Below are 18887 nucleotides of genomic sequence, written 5' to 3'. Positions count from 1 at the left end.
ATCAATCCAATAGATTACTGTTAAAATGATGAGCTTGATTTGGAGTTGTTAATCTGTAACGATTGAAGGGTCATGCTAACTTCAAATCTATGGATAGAGGTAGGTCCTATAAATGGGGCTCTTGGATACATTCAAAAAAATATCTACAAGAAAGGAAATGCTCTGCTTAAGCCTCCAGCATATGTGATGGTTGAGTTTGATGGTTATTCAGGACTACCATTCGAAGATCATAATCCAAAGATAATTCCAATACCACGAATACAAAATGGTACAACAGTTCAATTTCCATTGAGGTTGGCATGGGCATTGACCATTCACAAATCTCAGGGATTGACTCTTCCCAAAGCGACAATTGATGTAGGATCAAGAGAAAGAGCAGGGATTGACATTTGTGGTAGTTTCACATGTAAAATATCTCTAGTGTTTGAGAATGATGCCTCCTTTTACGTATGATCATTATGAGAAAATGAAAAAGGGTAGACAAATTTCAAGCGCAAAGATGAAGAAAATAGACTTAAGTGCCTTGAAGATAGTTGACGTGATATGTTATTCTTAAATGTTATGTCCATAAAAGTCTTTTTGGACACATTAGTATTTTGTTTGTAACACTCCCTACTATATTCCATGTTTTAAAAAAGTCTCTATTATACAATGAAAAATGATATAAATAACTTTCTTGATTTTAATTTATTCTATTTTGAGAAACCCAAACTCTTTTTGTGATATTTAATTTTTATAGATCTTAATTAATTGTAGTGATGTATTAAGTAATAATTATATCTTAACTAATTGTAGTGATTTTTTAAGTAATAATTGTAGATTGATTCATTGAGTAATATCAGTTTATGTTTACAATTTATATTTACTTTTGCTACAATGTTTCTTAATGTTCGATGATAATATTATGGACAACTTTTTTTTAATTTAAACTATTAAATTAAAATATTCATTACAAAATTTCAAAGAAAAAACCAATGAATATAATTTACTTATTCTAATTATCCTCCAATATTAATTTTCTTTTGTTTCATATTTTTAAAATTAGTGAACTTAAATTTTTCAAATATGGTACAATAAAATAATAATATTATTAAAAATAAAATATATTTCTATTGACTTTATTTGGTCTATATTTAAGTATAAGTGCTAAATTTGATTTGTGTGTTCCATATTTGATTGTATCTTATAACGGTTTTATATATATTTATGTTGATAATTGTTTAAAAGTTTGTAGCATATCATTTGAGCTATGGATTTTCTATTGGAGCATCAAATATCATTGTTACGAGTCGTGCTGCTTCTGTGACCTCAAATAATTTCTGTGAGATCGATTTAGATAAATGTAAAAGAATAATCCAGAAATCGTGCTCACACCTAATCAAAGCCTTGGAGAATGGTTCATTGTTAATTGATAGTGTTGATGAACTAGAAATAACGGAAATGGTGGATGTTGCAAAAGTTATTTATGACACATTTGCAAAAACGGATGCATTTCTAGAAATGATGAAAGAACTCTACCGTGATCATTGCTCTAATAAAGGTCGCAACACCATCCTTATCATTGAGGAATATGTGATGCAGCTGCATCATCATGGAGAAATGTTCTTTCTTTAGTTTCTTCTCATATTTCCTATACTCCATCTAAATACTTCTACTTGGGCTTATATTTCCTATTTCATCTATGTAAGTTTTATGAACAACAACATGAATAAGTTATTTTCACTGTTCAAGTCATGGACACATATTTTTCATTTTCATCTATTTGAGCTTTGTGAACAACAATATTATGTATCAAATTTATGCTCTCATTGATTGATATGTTACATGCTATATTATCTATGCACAATCATCAAAACTAATAATAAAATGTATAAAATTGAGCTATTTGTATGCATAATCATCAAATTTTATACCAATAAATATAAAATTTGATACTGACCCTTTAAAAAATTGACTTTTTAATTAAGTCGTTCAAAATTAATTATCCAAATGCATTATGCAAAATTTTATTTTAATATTTATTAATAATTAAAATGATTTATTCTAATAATTAATTAAAGTGAAAAAAGAGAGAGTATATATTTAAACAAATAAAGTTATTAATTGTGTGCTGCTACTAGCTTATATATATAAAGGGAGAGTTATCCTTCTTGAAGCGCCTGTTTTGATAATCTAACTACAATAGATAACTCTCTACTTATATACATAAACTAGTTTATATAACAAAACTCTTAATTAATTTCACTTCAACGAAAATTCTATGATTCTAATCATGCATAAAGTTTGATTTTAATAAATCATCTACCCATATATTTTCCCTATATTACAGCCATTGCCATCGCCTTCCACATCAATCATATGAAGTTGCCATCGCCTTCCACATCATATGAAGTTCCGAATATAGAACATCTTATTAGTTATCATTGCATGCATGAAGTTCCCAATTTAGAACATCTTATTAGTTATCTTTGCATGTGACGTCTATATGACATCCTCGCATCCTTAGTTGACAGCGTATCTTATTTTGTCCCGAGAGAAAAAGAACCGTGAGAGCGTGGGAAGCTTGGTAACAACAGGAGTCGATATTTATTCTTCAATCCCCGTGCAAATTACGGAACACAAATATGTGACTTTTGAATGTGAAACTGAAATTGACCGAAACGACAAACATTTTCAAACGTTTGGTCGGAAATCTTTACAAACATTCACCTATTGATGTGGTGAATACGAGCGTGTGAGAAAATCATGAAATATGGTGACAGCTCAAGTACATCCTTGAAACTTTCACTTCTTATATCTGTGTTTTTCAAAGAGATTTTGAGAATTATATCTACTCAGGAAAAAGTTGGAATAAACATGCGAAGACACATTCAACAAGTGCTTTATCACATTAGTTAAGAAAATCAATAGTTGCTAGTCATGTGCATTACGACCGTAATAATCGCACTGTATTAACGTGCATACAACAACATTTTCAACGGTTCGCAAACAGAAACAGAAACAGACTTCACAGACGCTCGTTGTCTATATAAGAGAGCCCAATGCCATAGCATTTCATACAACCATTGCGAGTTTCATCTTCTTATCGAAAATGGCCTCCAGTGAAGCCTTAAAGCCATTGCTTCTTTTGTTTGCTTCCTTTCTATTCATGTTAGCAATGACGGAATCAATAAGAACTCCTTTCAACACGACCAAGGCTGACAATAGCGTTAAATATCATGTTGAGAAGCCGGAGCTTGTTGTTCAAATGGTGCAAAGGTAATAAGCATGTTGTCTTTGAGAGGGTCTAGAAAGTTTAGAGAATTTAATTAAATAGCTCATCACATTCAATACATTGATATGCAATGCATATGACTGTGTGTGTCAATCATTCTCTACTTATTCTTATGCTCTTGCTTGGTGCTTGCCTTACCGTAATTTCTATAATACCATTCTTGTGACAGTAGTTGGTACGCAGCTGTCAATAGCTATAGATGAAAATTCTATTCCCCATATCATTAGCTGTTAACGATTGTCTTTGTTCAGATACATTAATTCTAAGATGAACATGATACTGCAGAAAGGTTATCTAAGTCAGTTCAATTAAGAAGGCTTCGACGTTCTAGCGTTGTTTTATTGCCAGCATATATCGACGGTTGCATACAGTTGAGTTGAGATTATTTAACAATTTAAAGAACTGCTGCGCAGGAGTTTAAATAGTTCGAGAAGAAAGCTGAGCTCGTGCGGAACAGGGAACCCAATTGACGACTGTTGGCGCTGTGATTCCGATTGGGTTAACAACAGAAAGAGACTGGCTGACTGCGCAATTGGAATTGGCAAAAACGCCATTGGAGGTAAGAACGGGAGGTTTTATGTCGTTACCGATCCCAGTGACGATGACCCCGTCAATCCTAAGCCTGGCACTCTGCGCCACGCTGTCATCCAAACCGAGCCTCTCTGGATTATTTTTCAAAGAGACATGCTGATTCAGCTAAAGGAGGAGCTGATCATGAACAGCTACAAGACTATTGACGGCAGAGGAGCGAATGTTGATATAGCAAATGGAGCTTGCATTACAATACAGTACGTGAATAACATCATTATTCATGGAATTCATATCCATGACTGCAAACCTACGGGAAATACAAATGTGAGGAGCTCGCCCACACATTACGGGTATAGAACTATGAGTGATGGAGATGGGATTAACATCTTTGGATCAACCGCAATTTGGGTCGACCACTGTTCATTGTCAAGATGTACAGATGGACTGATCGATGCCATCATGGGCTCCACTGCTATCACAATTTCAAACAACTTTTTCACTCACCATGACAAGGTGCTCAAAACTGCCGGTTTATTTAGTCTGCCATTAATTTAGCTTTGCTTTTAAAAAGGTTTCATGATTATATTTATGGGCATGCTTTAAAAAGTTACTAGAAGCCTATTAGGAGACACATAAAGAGTATTGGTATTTATGGGCATATTCGTTTTCTGTAGGTGATGCTCCTTGGACATAGCGACGCGCATACCGAAGACGTCAAAATGCAAGTAACAGTTGCATTCAACCATTTTGGAGAAGGACTTGTTCAGCGTATGCCCAGGTATAGAATTCCGTATCAATCCTTGCATGAGGAACACAAGACATTAGCTCACTCAAGTTTATTTCTTTAATTTTCATTTCACTATAAGATGTATACGTTGTGATGCAGGTGTCGACATGGAAATTTCCATGTGGTGAACAATGATTACACTCACTGGGAAATGTACGCCATTGGCGGAAGTGCGAACCCCACCATTAACAGTGAAGGAAACAGATTCCTAGCCCCTGACAATCGATTCCACAAGGAGGTAAAAGTCCATTTGCAACTGATGTCTCATATATGTTCTTTGGTGTTCAATGGATGTAGAATAAGTATGGTAATGGGAAATGTGCAGGTGACAAAGCACCAAGATTCAACAGAAGGGAATTGGAGATCACTGGGAGATCTGATGTTGAATGGGGCATTCTTTACAGCATCAGGAGCTAGAGCATCTTCAAGCTATGCAAAGGCTTCGAGTATGGCGGCAAGACCGTCATCTGTTGTGGGCTCAATCACTGCAGCTTCAGGTGTTCTCAACTGTAGAAAGGGCTCGAGCTGTTAGACCAAAACATATGCATTATAGACAAATTGTTAGGAATCCCTTAATTCTATAGCTTGCCAAGCATGAGAGGACGAAGCGAGGCATGTTAGTTATTTTAGTTTTGTTTTTGGAGAGTCTCGAGTCATCTTTTAATAAATTTGAATATATCAGTAATGTTATTCTCAAAATTGAAGAATTGTCGTGGAACGTCAAGCCAATAACATTTATATTTATATTATCTTGATTGTCACTGAATTTCAATGTATTTCTTGAGTATGCCTTATAAGAAGTGCAATATAAAGATTGAGATTAGCTCAATTTGTGTTCACAGATTAGATTGAGGTTCATATAGATTGATTTTGACATGCTATTTATTCACACCAAATATTACTCAAAGAAGTATCAATAGTTTCTCTGTATTCTTAAAAAAAATCATTTATTATAGAAAATTGATTTAGTTTTATTCACATAACATCTAGGGCCTCAAATATTATGCTTGGTAAAAATGGAATAGAGTGAAAATGATCCTACAAATAAATCTCATTGCTAAATTTCTTCCAAATAAGACAATCTATTTATACAAAGATTGGTATGTTGCACTCTATGATATAAAAGGTGTCAACAAAAAATAAGTACAGGCTATATTTGATTAAAAAAAAAAATTCCCACACAATGCTACGAACAAACTCTTCATTTTTCTTTTGTTGGGTGTCACTTGAATTAAAAGTAGGACATCATGAGTTTGACAATCATCTTTTTGAAAAGTTCTCTCAAATGATTGAATAATTATTTGTTGTTAAATATTTATTTCTTCTTCTAAATAAATAGGAGCTATTAGGGTATGGTTATTGCTCTACATATCTGGAAATTATTTTGCTTTGCTAGTTGCATTGATATGAATTTTTTGTTTTTAAAGAAAAAATTGTGAACCATCTCAAAAATAAGACTATCATTGGTGAAACTATTTTGAATCGTAAATGTTTAAAGATTGATGAAAGAGCATCTTGGCTTGGTCAAAATAATGCTCTATAGATTTTCTCAGCAATCCTTGTGGTTCTTCTTAGTATTGATTTGAATAGTTGGGTTGGTGAAGTGTTCGTGTCTTCATTCACGAGGTTCACTTGGTTTATATGATTTTCTTTTATGTTCACCGAGTGACTTTTGTGATTGTTTTTTGTGCATTAAAAAGTAGACAAGGTAAAGGCGGCTGACCCCAGGTTACAATAGGTTGGAGACAAGCTAGTAGTCCTTCTCCAATAGTTCATCCTATACCTTTTATTATCATAAAAACAATCCATCTTCACAAAAAATGATCATAGTCCAGTAGGGTTTTAAACCAACCATTCTCTAGGAAGCTATAGAGAGAGCGAGTGACATCATTTTCCTTTCTCTTGTCCTTATCCTCATTTTCAACTCATAGAAGATACAATTTTGTGGCCATCGAATAGATCATCTTAGTGGTATACTCAGAAATGGCCTTGAATTTCCTGTGTAGGGTCTCTTGGTTATCAAAAATCTCTAAAGGGACTTCTATAGCCTATTCATCCTATCATTAATTTCATCTCTTTCACGTGGGGGCCGCTCTACCTTCCCCCCACCCCTCTTTGCATTCCTTATAGGGTAAGTGATATCACCACCCAAGCTCATTTCTGGGGAAGGCATCCCTTAAAAGGTATTAGAAACATGGGAAGGGCTAGGGTTACCCTTATTCTTAGAGCCATAGGTAGTGCGTGTCATTTCCATTTTCCTCTTGCTTGTAGGTTTAGCCTCCGTCCTCATGGATTTAGACCTAACATCATGAATATGCATTGGTGCTTCCTTAGAATAGAAGAATTTCTACATGCCCACCTCATTTGAAACACTCGATTGTTTATACTAGATCATTCCTTTGAGAGATAGGCCTCCCACATTTGATATGAGTTCCTACATCACTACAACATTTGGGGACAAATTGCGATGACAATTTGTGATGGCGGTGTAATCTGTGTTGTTTTTCATGTCTCTTTTTTTTCGCAATTCTCCTCGATGACATTGCAATACCAATATTGGCATCGCACTTGCGACACCCCTACGAGCATAAGCAAAAAAAAAATCATGACATAAATAACTTTCCATTTGTTTTGGTTATGGAGAGATGCACGCGAAAGAGGTGGAGAGCTCCAAATGAGGGTGCATAGTTGTGAATGTTGTCATGCCCTTGTGATTGGTGCATTTTGTTGTTGTGTCCTTGTGATCTTTACATTTCATTACCATGCCCTTTCTTTGCGATTTCATTGTCATTATTTGCCCTTTCTCTGCAATTTCATTTTCGTGTCATGCCCTTTCTCTGCAGTTTCGTTGTCATGTCATGCCCTTGCGATCTACATGCCCTTGCTCTGTGATTTTCTTCAAGGGGTGAGAAGAGGTACATATGCAAAATGTTTTTTCTCTTTTCCTTGTAAACGTGTATGTCTTTATATTTCCTTCTAAACATGTATTTGTTTATATAGTTAGAGGGATCTCTTTTAAGGTGGTTATTACATATTATCTCACAATAGAAAAAAAGGGCCAACTACATACATATTCCACAATCCAAATAATAAAACAATGAAAGTCACTCAACCTGTGCTAAGTGAATTATCTCAAGATCCTAAACAAAAATATTGTAAACCATGAAAAATGGGTAGAGTTCACAAGAAATTTTATAAAAATATATAATAGCAGATGTTTCTAGAGAGAAACAAGCCAAAACCCAGTTAAATTTGTGTAGTTGTTGATTACAAATTCATGTAGAACTCTCATCAGATTAGGTAAACATTCCAAAATCTAGATATTAAATCAATAAAACTCACTCAACCCTGCTAAGTGACATACCCCAATATCTTGCATATAAATAATCCAAACCACAAAAAGTGGGTAGAGTTGATAGGAAATTTTACAAAAATATATCATAGAATATATTTTTAGAAAGAAACAAGCCATAATCAAGTTAAATTGGTCTATTTTTTTATCACCTAGGTTGATTACAAATTCCCCTTTCTCTAGGACTATGAAATGTTGCTCTTCTTCAGTGAGTTGTACCACCATTGAATATTTTTAGAAACTCTGGTCAATGTTGAAACTTTGAATTCTCAGATAGTTGTAGGGATTGTGGTGAATATGTAACACTAATGAATGTTTTTACCAACTCTTTCCATTGTTCAAATGAGGGCATAGAGAGCTATAAATGTTGTCATGCCCTTGTGATCATTAAATTTTTTACTGTGCCCTTATAATATGAAACCAAAAACTGATAAAATTCTAATTAATTGATGAGATCAGTTGCAGAAACCTAACTGATATGTTTTCTTGTGCCATTGTCAAATTCTTACACTTGTTGAGATTCTAAACACTTGCAGTACTATGAATCATGAGACACGATGGAAAACTAGACAAGATTAGAGATTGCACTATGAAACAACTACTGAAATTCATTCATGCTTCTCCATGAGATTTTGAGAAATTCTCTCCACGCACATTTGTTCCCATGTGAGTTCAACATATTGGTGAACTAAGTGTATGAAAAATCATATCCAAAATTCTTTATTAGGGAATATTGCAGTTTACAATTAGATGTCGATCCCGTGAGTTTTTATTGTGTGTTAGTCGATATAATTCTATCACAATTTGTACTACACAATATAATTCAATGCGGAGTTATGATGTTAATTGGGGCAGTCTTCAAGGAATCAGGTGGCATGGGGTTGTCAAAGTATGCCAAAGCTTCAAGCGTGGGGCATCCCTCTATGCCTTCCATCATTGTTAACGTGGGTGTTCTAACTCTCTAACTTGCTAAGCACGATCAACACAATGAATCAAAGCTTATCACATATTTTAGTTTCTTTTGACGTCAAGATGCTCCACCCATTTCTCGTGACTTCAAAAAATGTGTGAATAATACACCTCTCATATCTGAAATACATCAATAAACTTGATTAATGCTGCAAAAATTCATTTACATTTAAAAAAATTGAAGGTTGGGAATAATGCAGTGCCTAAATGAGTTTTGTTTAAAAATGTAAAATGTACAAATATAAAATCGTATAATTCTTAAGACGATGACTAAGATAATCTTTGATAAAATGTAGAGATTTCACTTATAATAGCATACACTCTTAATAGATAACCTTATAACTTATTTATCATATTGTAAATTGCATTTTCTTTTTTCTTTTTTTAACCATATCGTGCCAACTCTTTTAAATAGAAGAGTATTCTAATCGTTATAAAGATGCATGAGTATTGATTGTAATGTAATACTTGAATTCTATATAATGTGTGAAATCAAAATATTTGTATGTTCATCATAAATGTAAAGCATTATTCAATGATTTCTTTAAATTTTCATTAATTGAAACCTTACTGTCTTAGAATACCACAACTAGATAGATCATTACATAAATATTGCAAAGTAACCTACCAATGGTAATAAAAAAAGGTAGGAGTTAGATTTTAAATGTAAAATTTGATTTTTGAATTAGATTCAAGGAATGCAAAAATTGGTCTTGGATACTATAACCACGATCCAAATTAAAAGATGGAGAATATAGGAATCACGGATGAATGTATGTGAACCTAGCCTAGTAAATAATCGGAATGCCACAGTATATCATAATTACAAGAAAATATGGAGCTAAAAGGGGACCTTCCCTGGGCTCTTTTCCTTTTCAATAATTAACAGAGAATAATCTTTGATGAGAAATTATATATAGTGTTGTGATAAAATTTACTCAAGACATGACAATAGAAAAGATTATAGTGCTTCAAATCTACTTTCAAAGAACTATTACCTTTTCAAACGATGTATATTAAGGGTTTAAATGAGCATCAAAAAAATACTCATTGTTTGTTTAACATTTATAACATATCATCATCTAATGTACAACCTATAATTTTTTTTTTTTTTTTAATATGTCATATATCATTTCAGTGAATAAATATTAAAAAACTATGGAAAATTAATAATACTCCTCTAGTTTTTAAATTAATAAGCAATTATCTTTTGAATGTAAAAATTAGAATCTGGAGTTAGATTTAAGGAATGCAAAATTTGTCCTGAATATTATAGAGATGATCCAAAATAAATGACATAGAATATAAGAAGCATGGACGAATGTATGTGAATGTAGTCTAATAAATAATAGAATGTCATAGTATATCATTAGAACATGGAAATATTGAAACAAATGGGGACATGAGCTGGGCTCTTTTCATTTTGAATAATTAAAAAAGAGTTATCTTAGATGAGAAATTAAATATAGTTATGATAAAGTTATTCAATACATGGCTTCAAATCTACTTTGAAATTCCTAATTTTTTTTTTTCAATGATGTACATTAGGGGTTAAAATGAGAGAACAAAAGATACACTTCTTATATTTGAAATTCCTAACATATCATTGAAATTCCTAACATATCATCTCACGCACAACATGTAATATTATATTATTTTTATTTAAAATACTATTTTAGTGAAAACTTTGTTAGCACCATGTGTTTCATGTCAAACAAATTTATTGCTTTCCTAAGTTAAAATCTTGAAAAAAGGAAAATTAATAATACTCCCCTTTTTTCAAGTTAATAAATACATAGATTAAATACTCTTACTGTATTTAATAATTATTAAATACCCTAAAGAGTTTTACCTTACCTTTTTGGGTTTTGATCTCCTTTATAAGGATGATCTCTCATTGTAAACATGAACTTGAGATAATTCATTTTTTATAGCAATCTACTTTTTTCCTCATCAAGAATGTCTCATCTACGGATCTAGCTATTCAAGCCTCCATAGCCTTTTTTCTCTCTCTCCAGTAAGAGGTGTTTGCATGTAGATGGTTCTTGGGAGCTGTGGGTTTGACCGTTTATCATTTTCAACAACCATGTGAGTTGAAAATCATTTAATAATTATGAAAAGCCATTAAATCTTTTTGAGCAACTAGCAGGCACAAGTCAAGATATCGATGCTTTTTGGGCATCTTTCTTTTAGTGGTAGCTCTCAATGTAATTGTCCCTTTTTGAGCACATTCATCAATCTTCATAATATATATTTCTTAGTCCCTACCTTGAGGATAGGAGACTATAGATTTTAATTAGTTTTCTCCCTATTTGTTGAATCTTGAAAAATGTGCAAGCTTAAAAAAAAATCATTTATCCTATATTTTGAAGCATTTTTTCTATTTAACTAAATTTTATTTTTTTGTTTCTAAATTTTTATTGCTTATGAATTTTTTTCCCAGCAATCTTTTCCATTTTTTGTGCGCAAAATTTAAGAAAAAATAAGCATGAAAAATACAAACATGGCAGTGGAAGTTGAAAAAATAATAGATGTGTCATTCAATGTATCTGCATGTGCCTATCTTCACTCTAATAGGTGACAACATGAGATAACTTGAGTTTGGGAAGTTATCATGAGATTTGAAAAACTAAGTAGCATGGTGATGTTAGATTATGTTGTTGACTCTTGATTAATTATGAAATTCTTCCCTTGGTTCTTATAAATGTATTATATTAAAATCGATATTATTATATCACAAGTGGTATAAAATTTAGCTTCACAAATATCCTAAACCTTGCAATTTTAGGTAGCATGTTGCATAATATCAATCTATATTGGTAAAAGTTTTTGGGAAAAACACTATTTTGGAATTTATTGTGATTAGCATATTGAAGTTCCAATCTATAAATTGTTAAAGCTATTAGTAAATTCTATCTACTAGTGAGTTATAAAATATGTCATATTCATATATAATAAAAATTATGATGAAATTTAGAAGAAGAAAAAAATATTGTCCTGTAATAAACTATGAATTGTAAGATTTTTCAAACAAATTACATGTTGGTAACATGCCATATAAATTGTGGTAACTTTTAAATATAAACAAAAAATAGTTTAATACACCAAAATCTGTCATTGGATTCAATTAGGTGCTATGTGCACTTGATAATCACCTATCGCTCCATCGAAAATCACCAACCCTACAAATGAGCTTATGAATAATTTGAACTCCTAACTATGAAAGAAAAAAATTTACTTATTGATGATAATTTTTTACTTGTAGACAATAGTTTGTTTCATTGATCGCCTTTATAAAATAACCATTCGAACATATTTTTTTCAATTTTGAGTCTTTATCATACATGAACATGCAAACACACATTTTCTAGTATTTTCTAATGTACTATTCACATATTTATTGATATAATACTACTTTTAATCCATAAAAAAGAAATTATATAAATCAAATGATAGTATCACAATAGTATCATTATATTTTTTTTTTTTATCAAAATAGACAACTAAACGCTAGATACACAATTCATGCAAAAATTGATAGTTTGAAAACAAATCAAAAACCCCATATTAAGATTGTATCTATGTATGTAGAAAACTAATCTATACAAAAGATGTAGTAAATTACATTAAGTTATTAGGAAAGCATTGAAACAAGAGCTCTAGGAGATGCTTTTTGAAAAATCTTACAATTCATAGTTTATTACAGGACAATATTTTCTTCTTCTTCTAAATTTCATCATAATTTTTATTATATATGAATATAACATATTTTATAACTCACTAGTAGATAGAATTTACTAATAGCTTTAACAAGTTATAGATTGGAACTTCAATATGCTAATCACAATAAATTCCAAAATAGTATTTTTTTCCAAAAACTTTTACCAATATAGATTGATATTATGCAACATGCTACCTAAAATTGCAAGGTTTAGGATATTTGTGAAGCTAAATTTTATACCACTTGTGATATAATAATATCGATTTTAATATAATACATTTATAAGAACCAAGGGAAGAATTTCATAATTAATCAAGAGTCAACAACATAATCTAACATCACCATGCTACTTAGTTTTTCAAATCTCATGATAACTTCCCAAACTCAAGTTATCAAAGTTGATAGGTATAATCCAAAAACAATAAGAAGAAAATTATACTCATCAAAAAGAATATTTGTAACTTAAAACACCAAAGTTAGATTTTATTTAATTTAAGATCAGTAGTATATTTCTATATACATTGTAAGATGTTTTTGGATTATGATTAATATATTATTGCACAAATAATTTACTAGCAAAACTAGTACCGACATCTTCAATTATAGTACATATAATATTGGAAAAAATATCACATATGCTCATTAAATTTTTTTATTTTGACTTTTCATTTATATAAAAATCTAATATTATGGATGAGGGTTAAGATAAGAATATAAAATATCGATAAGAAAACCTATTATAGTACCTTACGTATTAGAAGGTGATGTAAGTATTTACAATAAATTTTAATTAAAAGTAATATATTAAACTTGTAAATATTGTGGAGAGTTAGTTCACACTTAAATATCTCATAAATCTAATTGAGAGATGATCTCCACATGAAATGTGAAGCAAGATTAATATATTGATTTATCTTTTATGATATTTACACTAACATAAGATCTCCATAGTGCTTACTATTCTCACATGGAATGGAAATGAAGTAGATAGGGTAGAATCTATGTGTAACACATCATTTAATCACTATAAACTTGCTTCAAAATCTTTTAAACTATCGATTTGGCATAAATGTACTTCTCTTAAGAATTGTTTGGGGCAGAATTTCACTTTTTCAAATACTGTACTTCCTTATTATCTATACAACCATCATTATAACCCACAACTATCAAAGGAATTGTAAGCTCAATTTTAGAGACATTTTTTAATCTTTAAACCTAGGTTTAATTTGATTTTGATGTGTTTTCATTCACAGAGAGGGTGGTTTTGGTTTACCTCATTTTATAGAATAAGTCAAACAAGAAACATTCTTCCAATACTACTTACTATAAAACATTTAATTGAAAATTTATATTTGCATATAAGAAAAATATAAAAAATTAAAATTATAAAAGACGCCTAATTTGTTATGGTTGTTTGTGAAAGAAATATAAAAAATGTTCTTATATGTAATGTACTTGAGGAAAATAAATCTTGAGAGTTCCTATAAATAATATTATAAGCTACATATCATTATATAATTATCTAATTATGTGATATCAGGTAAAGGAAATATTTTACTTTCTTTTTATTATTCTGTAAGGATCGTGTACCTATACATTATGTTGAAATCTATTTTCATTATATATTCTTATATTTTTCATGGAAGTTGTCTTAATTATGCATGATTAAATATAGTTTTGCAAGTTAATAATTTAATAAAATGAGGGTTTGTATATATTTAAATAATAATGGCTTATAAATCTTATCAAATTTTCATATTTGAACTTTTGTAGATGATATTTATACAAAATTCATTTTACATAAAGAATAGAATTTTTAATATAATTAATGGCTTCATCTCATTAAGTACAATGGTAAGTGTTACAAAATTATTTATTATTCAAAACTTCATTAGATAAGTAAATTCAAGATAATTTGAAATTTATACAAAAGTTGCCATTATAGATCATGTGGATAAATAGCCATTCACTTTTGACTCTCTTTACTATTAAATTGGGTGTGCATGCTACAATTTGACACAACTAACCCTTCAAAAATAATTTAATTAATACACAAGAGAATTTTTTAATTCTCATAATTTACTATTATTTTCACAATATCACAATATTATTTTTACAAAGTTCCATTGGAGGTAATGGTGATGACCTAGTTAATCCTACGCCTGACACTCTTTGCCACGTTGTCATCCAGACCGAGCCTCTGTGAATCATTTAAAAAGAAATTCTAATTCCCTTCACACAAACTATTCTCAAGCTATACTTTTTCAATTCCTTTTCCAAGATCTAATGCATGCATGCCTATTGATTAGATGTACATATTTTCAAAATAACATCGACCCATTTGAGTTTGAGATAGAAAAGGTAAAAGGACCTTAAACAACCCTCATTCCATGAGAACAAGATTTGCAAGCTCTTACATAAAAAAATTTCGAATTATGTGTATACAAATGAGCATTATTTATAATTTTTTTAAAATATTGTAGTCCACTACAACAACACAAAATAAATGTAGTGAAATTCTTATGATCATTTTTGTTTTCTTTATAAAACCCCATTGTGTTGGCACTCTTTACTAATTTCACGTATTGGTTAAATGTATTTTGAAAACTTAGATCTATCCTCACATAGTCGTACACTATATGCACTTAAGATGCTCAATGTTTAGAAAAGAGGTTCTAGAAAAGGGAATGAATGTCAAGCACTTTTTATGTAGATATGAACGGAAATATAGGGGGTCCCTGCATGTGCATGGATTCATATGGATCGAAGGAGCACCTGATGTGGATAAAATTGACTGGTCAAATGAGGAGGAAAGAAGAAGCCGTAAAAGATATTTTTCATTCCATTGTTCATGTATGGAACCCTAGAAATTATCCTCATCAACAAAATATACATGCACATTAATAAATATTTATATATATTCATGTAATGTGACATTAATTAATGTACTTATTTTTTTCTTACCTTGAGTTGTAGGCATTCGTCAATTTTCAACAACATATATGCCTTAAAAACACAAGACAACTTGCAAAGGTGGATTTGGACCGTGACTATGAAGAAATGTTAAATTGTGCGGAGTGATACACAATTTCTAAGGAGGGTGGATGCCTACGAATAAAAGGGAAAGATGGTTTGCAAGTAATTATTTCATCCCAATGAATATTTAAAAAATATATATAATTACTACAAAATGATGGGGCTAAATATAAAATTTCTTACACTGGAGAAAGTTGTCTTGATAATGAAGAAAATGATTCATCGGATCACAGGGCTTCCGATGTTGGCCAAGGCAAGAACCACCAATGCCCTGAATCGGGTGGAACTGTAAAAGAAAACCCTTGCTAAGTGGGATGGAAGGGGTATGAAGATTAGTTGTGTTACTGATATAGAGTTAAAATTTGAAATTCATGTAATTGCACACAAGATATATAGCTCCAGTTGACTCAATAATGTATCATGTGGAGCCGTGGATCTCAGTTACGGGGTGGTGAAGAATGACATGTCCTTCGACCCTACCAAGTTGGTGTTGAAATTGAAGACAATGAACATGTTTAGAGAAATACTACAGAATATGAATGGGAGATTATATCTAGGTTGCACCAGGGTCAAAATATACGATGCTCAGAAATAGACATGTTCGGGAGAAGAGACATTGATAGACAAACAAATTGGTCTGTTGATTATCAAGAAGAAGAGTACACTACCAGAGCAATCAATTTCATAAGTAACATGAAGAATCATGGGTGTCTTGTCTATGATGAAATTCCTCGATGCATAAACTACATGACCTTTGGTGAGAAACAAAAAAGGCAGTCAACATGACCTGACACACTACCACAGTAATCAAAATGAAGAACTATTGTTTATGATAATTCAAGGCACATCAAGAACAGGAAAGTCATATTTAATTGGTTCCATTAGTCAATCTCTTCAAAATGGGACAATGCCCTCCCATTCTCCCCTTCTATTACTTTTCCTAATAGGAGTTGCAACATTCAATACAAGAGCTTCTACAATTGATTCAAAATAGAAGGTAACAGTAAGAGATTGTTCTCAACTAGAAGGAGCAAGGCTCACAAGTTTTTGAGAAGAAATTCCACATTTAAAATATATTTTGATTGATGAAATGAGATTCATTGGTCAAAAAATGTTGGAAAATATAGATTTATGACTGCGACAAGCATTCCCACAATCTGCACACATAAGCTTTGGAGGTAAATATTCCATTTCTACATCATGAATATCTTACTCATGTGAAATATACATTATTTGAATCAAATACATGAATAAATACATAGTTTTTAAAATATATTTTTTCCTCAATTGTATTTCAGGTGCCTCTATAATATCGGTGGGAGATTTTGGCCAGCTACCTCATATCAATGATAGAGCAGCATATGACAGTAATAAACAGGAAAAGTTTCTAGGTCAGGAATTCAAGACCCTGGTCACACTAGATAAGATATTCAGACAAGATGGGGAAGATATTGAGCGACAAAGATTTTGACAACTTTTGATGAATCTAAGAGATGGAAACTCACAAATTGATGATTTGAGGTTGCTGGTGTCAAGGGTCCCTATCAACATAGATGTCGCAACAATTGTTTAATTTGATAATGTTTTTCATTTGTTCTCAAAAAATGAAAATGTTCATGCTCGTAATAAAAAAAATGCTACATTCATTGAAGCATCCGATTGCACCTTGTGTTGCATCGAAAGTAGCTTCTATCAATCCAATAGATTACTGTTAAAATGATGAGCTTGATTTGGAGTTGTTAATCTGTAACGATTGAAGGGTCATGCTAACTTCAAATCTATGGATAGAGGTAGGTCCTATAAATGGGGCTCTTGGATACATTCAAAAAAATATCTACAAGAAAGGAAATGCTCTGCTTAAGCCTCCAGCATATGTGATGGTTGAGTTTGATGGTTATTCAGGACTACCATTCGAAGATCATAATCCAAAGATAATTCCAATACCACGAATACAAAATGGTACAACAGTTCAATTTCCATTGAGGTTGGCATGGGCATTGACCATTCACAAATCTCAGGGATTGACTCTTCCCAAAGCGACAATTGATGTAGGATCAAGAGAAAGAGCAGGGATTGACATTTGTGGTAGTTTCACATGTAAAATATCTCTAGTGTTTGAGAATGATGCCTCCTTTTACGTATGATCATTATGAGAAAATGAAAAAGGGTAGACAAATTTCAAGCGCAAAGATGAAGAAAATAGATTTAAGTGCCTTGAAGATAGTTGACGTGATATGTTATTCTTAAATGTTATGTCCATAAAAGTCTTTTTGGACACATTAGTATTTTGTTTGTAACACTCCCTACTATATTCCATGTTTTAAAAAAGTCTCTATTATACAATGAAAAATGATATAAATAACTTTCTTGATTTTAATTTATTCTATTTTGAGAAACCCAACCTCTTTTTGTGATATTTAATTTTTATAGATCTTAATTAATTGTAGTGATGTATTAAGTAATAATTATATCTTAACTAATTGTAGTGATTTTTTAAGTAATAATTGTAGATTGATTCATTGAGTAATATCAGTTTATGTTTACAATTTATATTTACTTTTGCTACAATGTTTCTTAATGTTCGATGATAATATTATGGACAACTTTTTTTTAATTTAAACTATTAAATTAAAATATTCATTACAAAATTTCAAAGAAAAAACCAATGAATATAATTTACTTATTCTAATTATCCTCCAATATTAATTTTCTTTTGTTTCATATTTTTAAAATTAGTGAACTTAAATTTTTCAAATATGGTACAATAAAATAATAATATTATTAAAAATAAAATATATTTCTATTGACTTTATTTGGTCTATATTTAAGTATAAGTGCTAAATTTGATTTGTGTGTTCCATATTTGATTGTATCTTATAACGGTTTTATATATATTTATGTTGATAATTGTTTAAAAGTTTGTAGCATATCATTTGAGCTATGGATTTTCTATTGGAGCATCAAATATCATTGTTACGAGTCGTGCTGCTTCTGTGACCTCAAATAATTTCTGTGAGATCGATTTAGATAAATGTAAAAGAATAATCCAGAAATCGTGCTCACACCTAATCAAAGCCTTGGAGAATGGTTCATTGTTAATTGATAGTGTTGATGAACTAGAAATAACGGAAATGGTGGATGTTGCAAAAGTTATTTATGACACATTTGCAAAAACGGATGCATTTCTAGAAATGATGAAAGAACTCTACCGTGATCA

At 31.1% G+C, this 18887-nt stretch overlaps 1 protein-coding gene across 1 annotated transcript; it reads left to right on the top strand.

Annotated features, from left to right (window-relative positions):
* Window positions 1-2752: 2752 nt before the first annotated feature.
* LOC149545337 (putative pectate lyase 18) lies at window positions 2753-17141 on the top strand. Its single transcript, XM_089793743.1, has 7 exons — window positions 2753-2767; window positions 2993-3258; window positions 3688-4318; window positions 4480-4583; window positions 4692-4830; window positions 4918-5119; window positions 16969-17141. Exons 1-7 carry the CDS (start codon window positions 2753-2755, stop codon window positions 17139-17141), a joined length of 1530 nt encoding a protein of 509 aa, XP_089649869.1.
* The last annotated feature ends 1746 nt before the right edge of the window (window positions 17142-18887 follow it).

Source organism: Cupressus sempervirens, chromosome 7 (assembly GCF_028749045.1).
Source record: "Cupressus sempervirens isolate cs-2001-9-10 chromosome 7, ASM2874904v1, whole genome shotgun sequence".
NCBI classification, from domain to species: Eukaryota; Viridiplantae; Streptophyta; class Pinopsida; order Cupressales; family Cupressaceae; genus Cupressus; species Cupressus sempervirens.
The sequence above is the reverse complement of the archived record's forward strand: the minus strand, read 5'-3'. Positions and strand labels throughout refer to the sequence as shown.

What these genes read in the sequence shown, in the direction of transcription:
- LOC149545337 (XM_089793743.1), top strand. An exon ending in TTTTCACTCACCATGACAAG is followed by an intron (nt 4,319 to 4,479) that starts GTGCTCAAAACT and finishes CGTTTTCTGTAG; the next exon opens with GTGATGCTCCTTGGACATAG. An exon ending in CTTGTTCAGCGTATGCCCAG is followed by an intron (nt 4,584 to 4,691) that starts GTATAGAATTCC and finishes GTTGTGATGCAG; the next exon opens with GTGTCGACATGGAAATTTCC.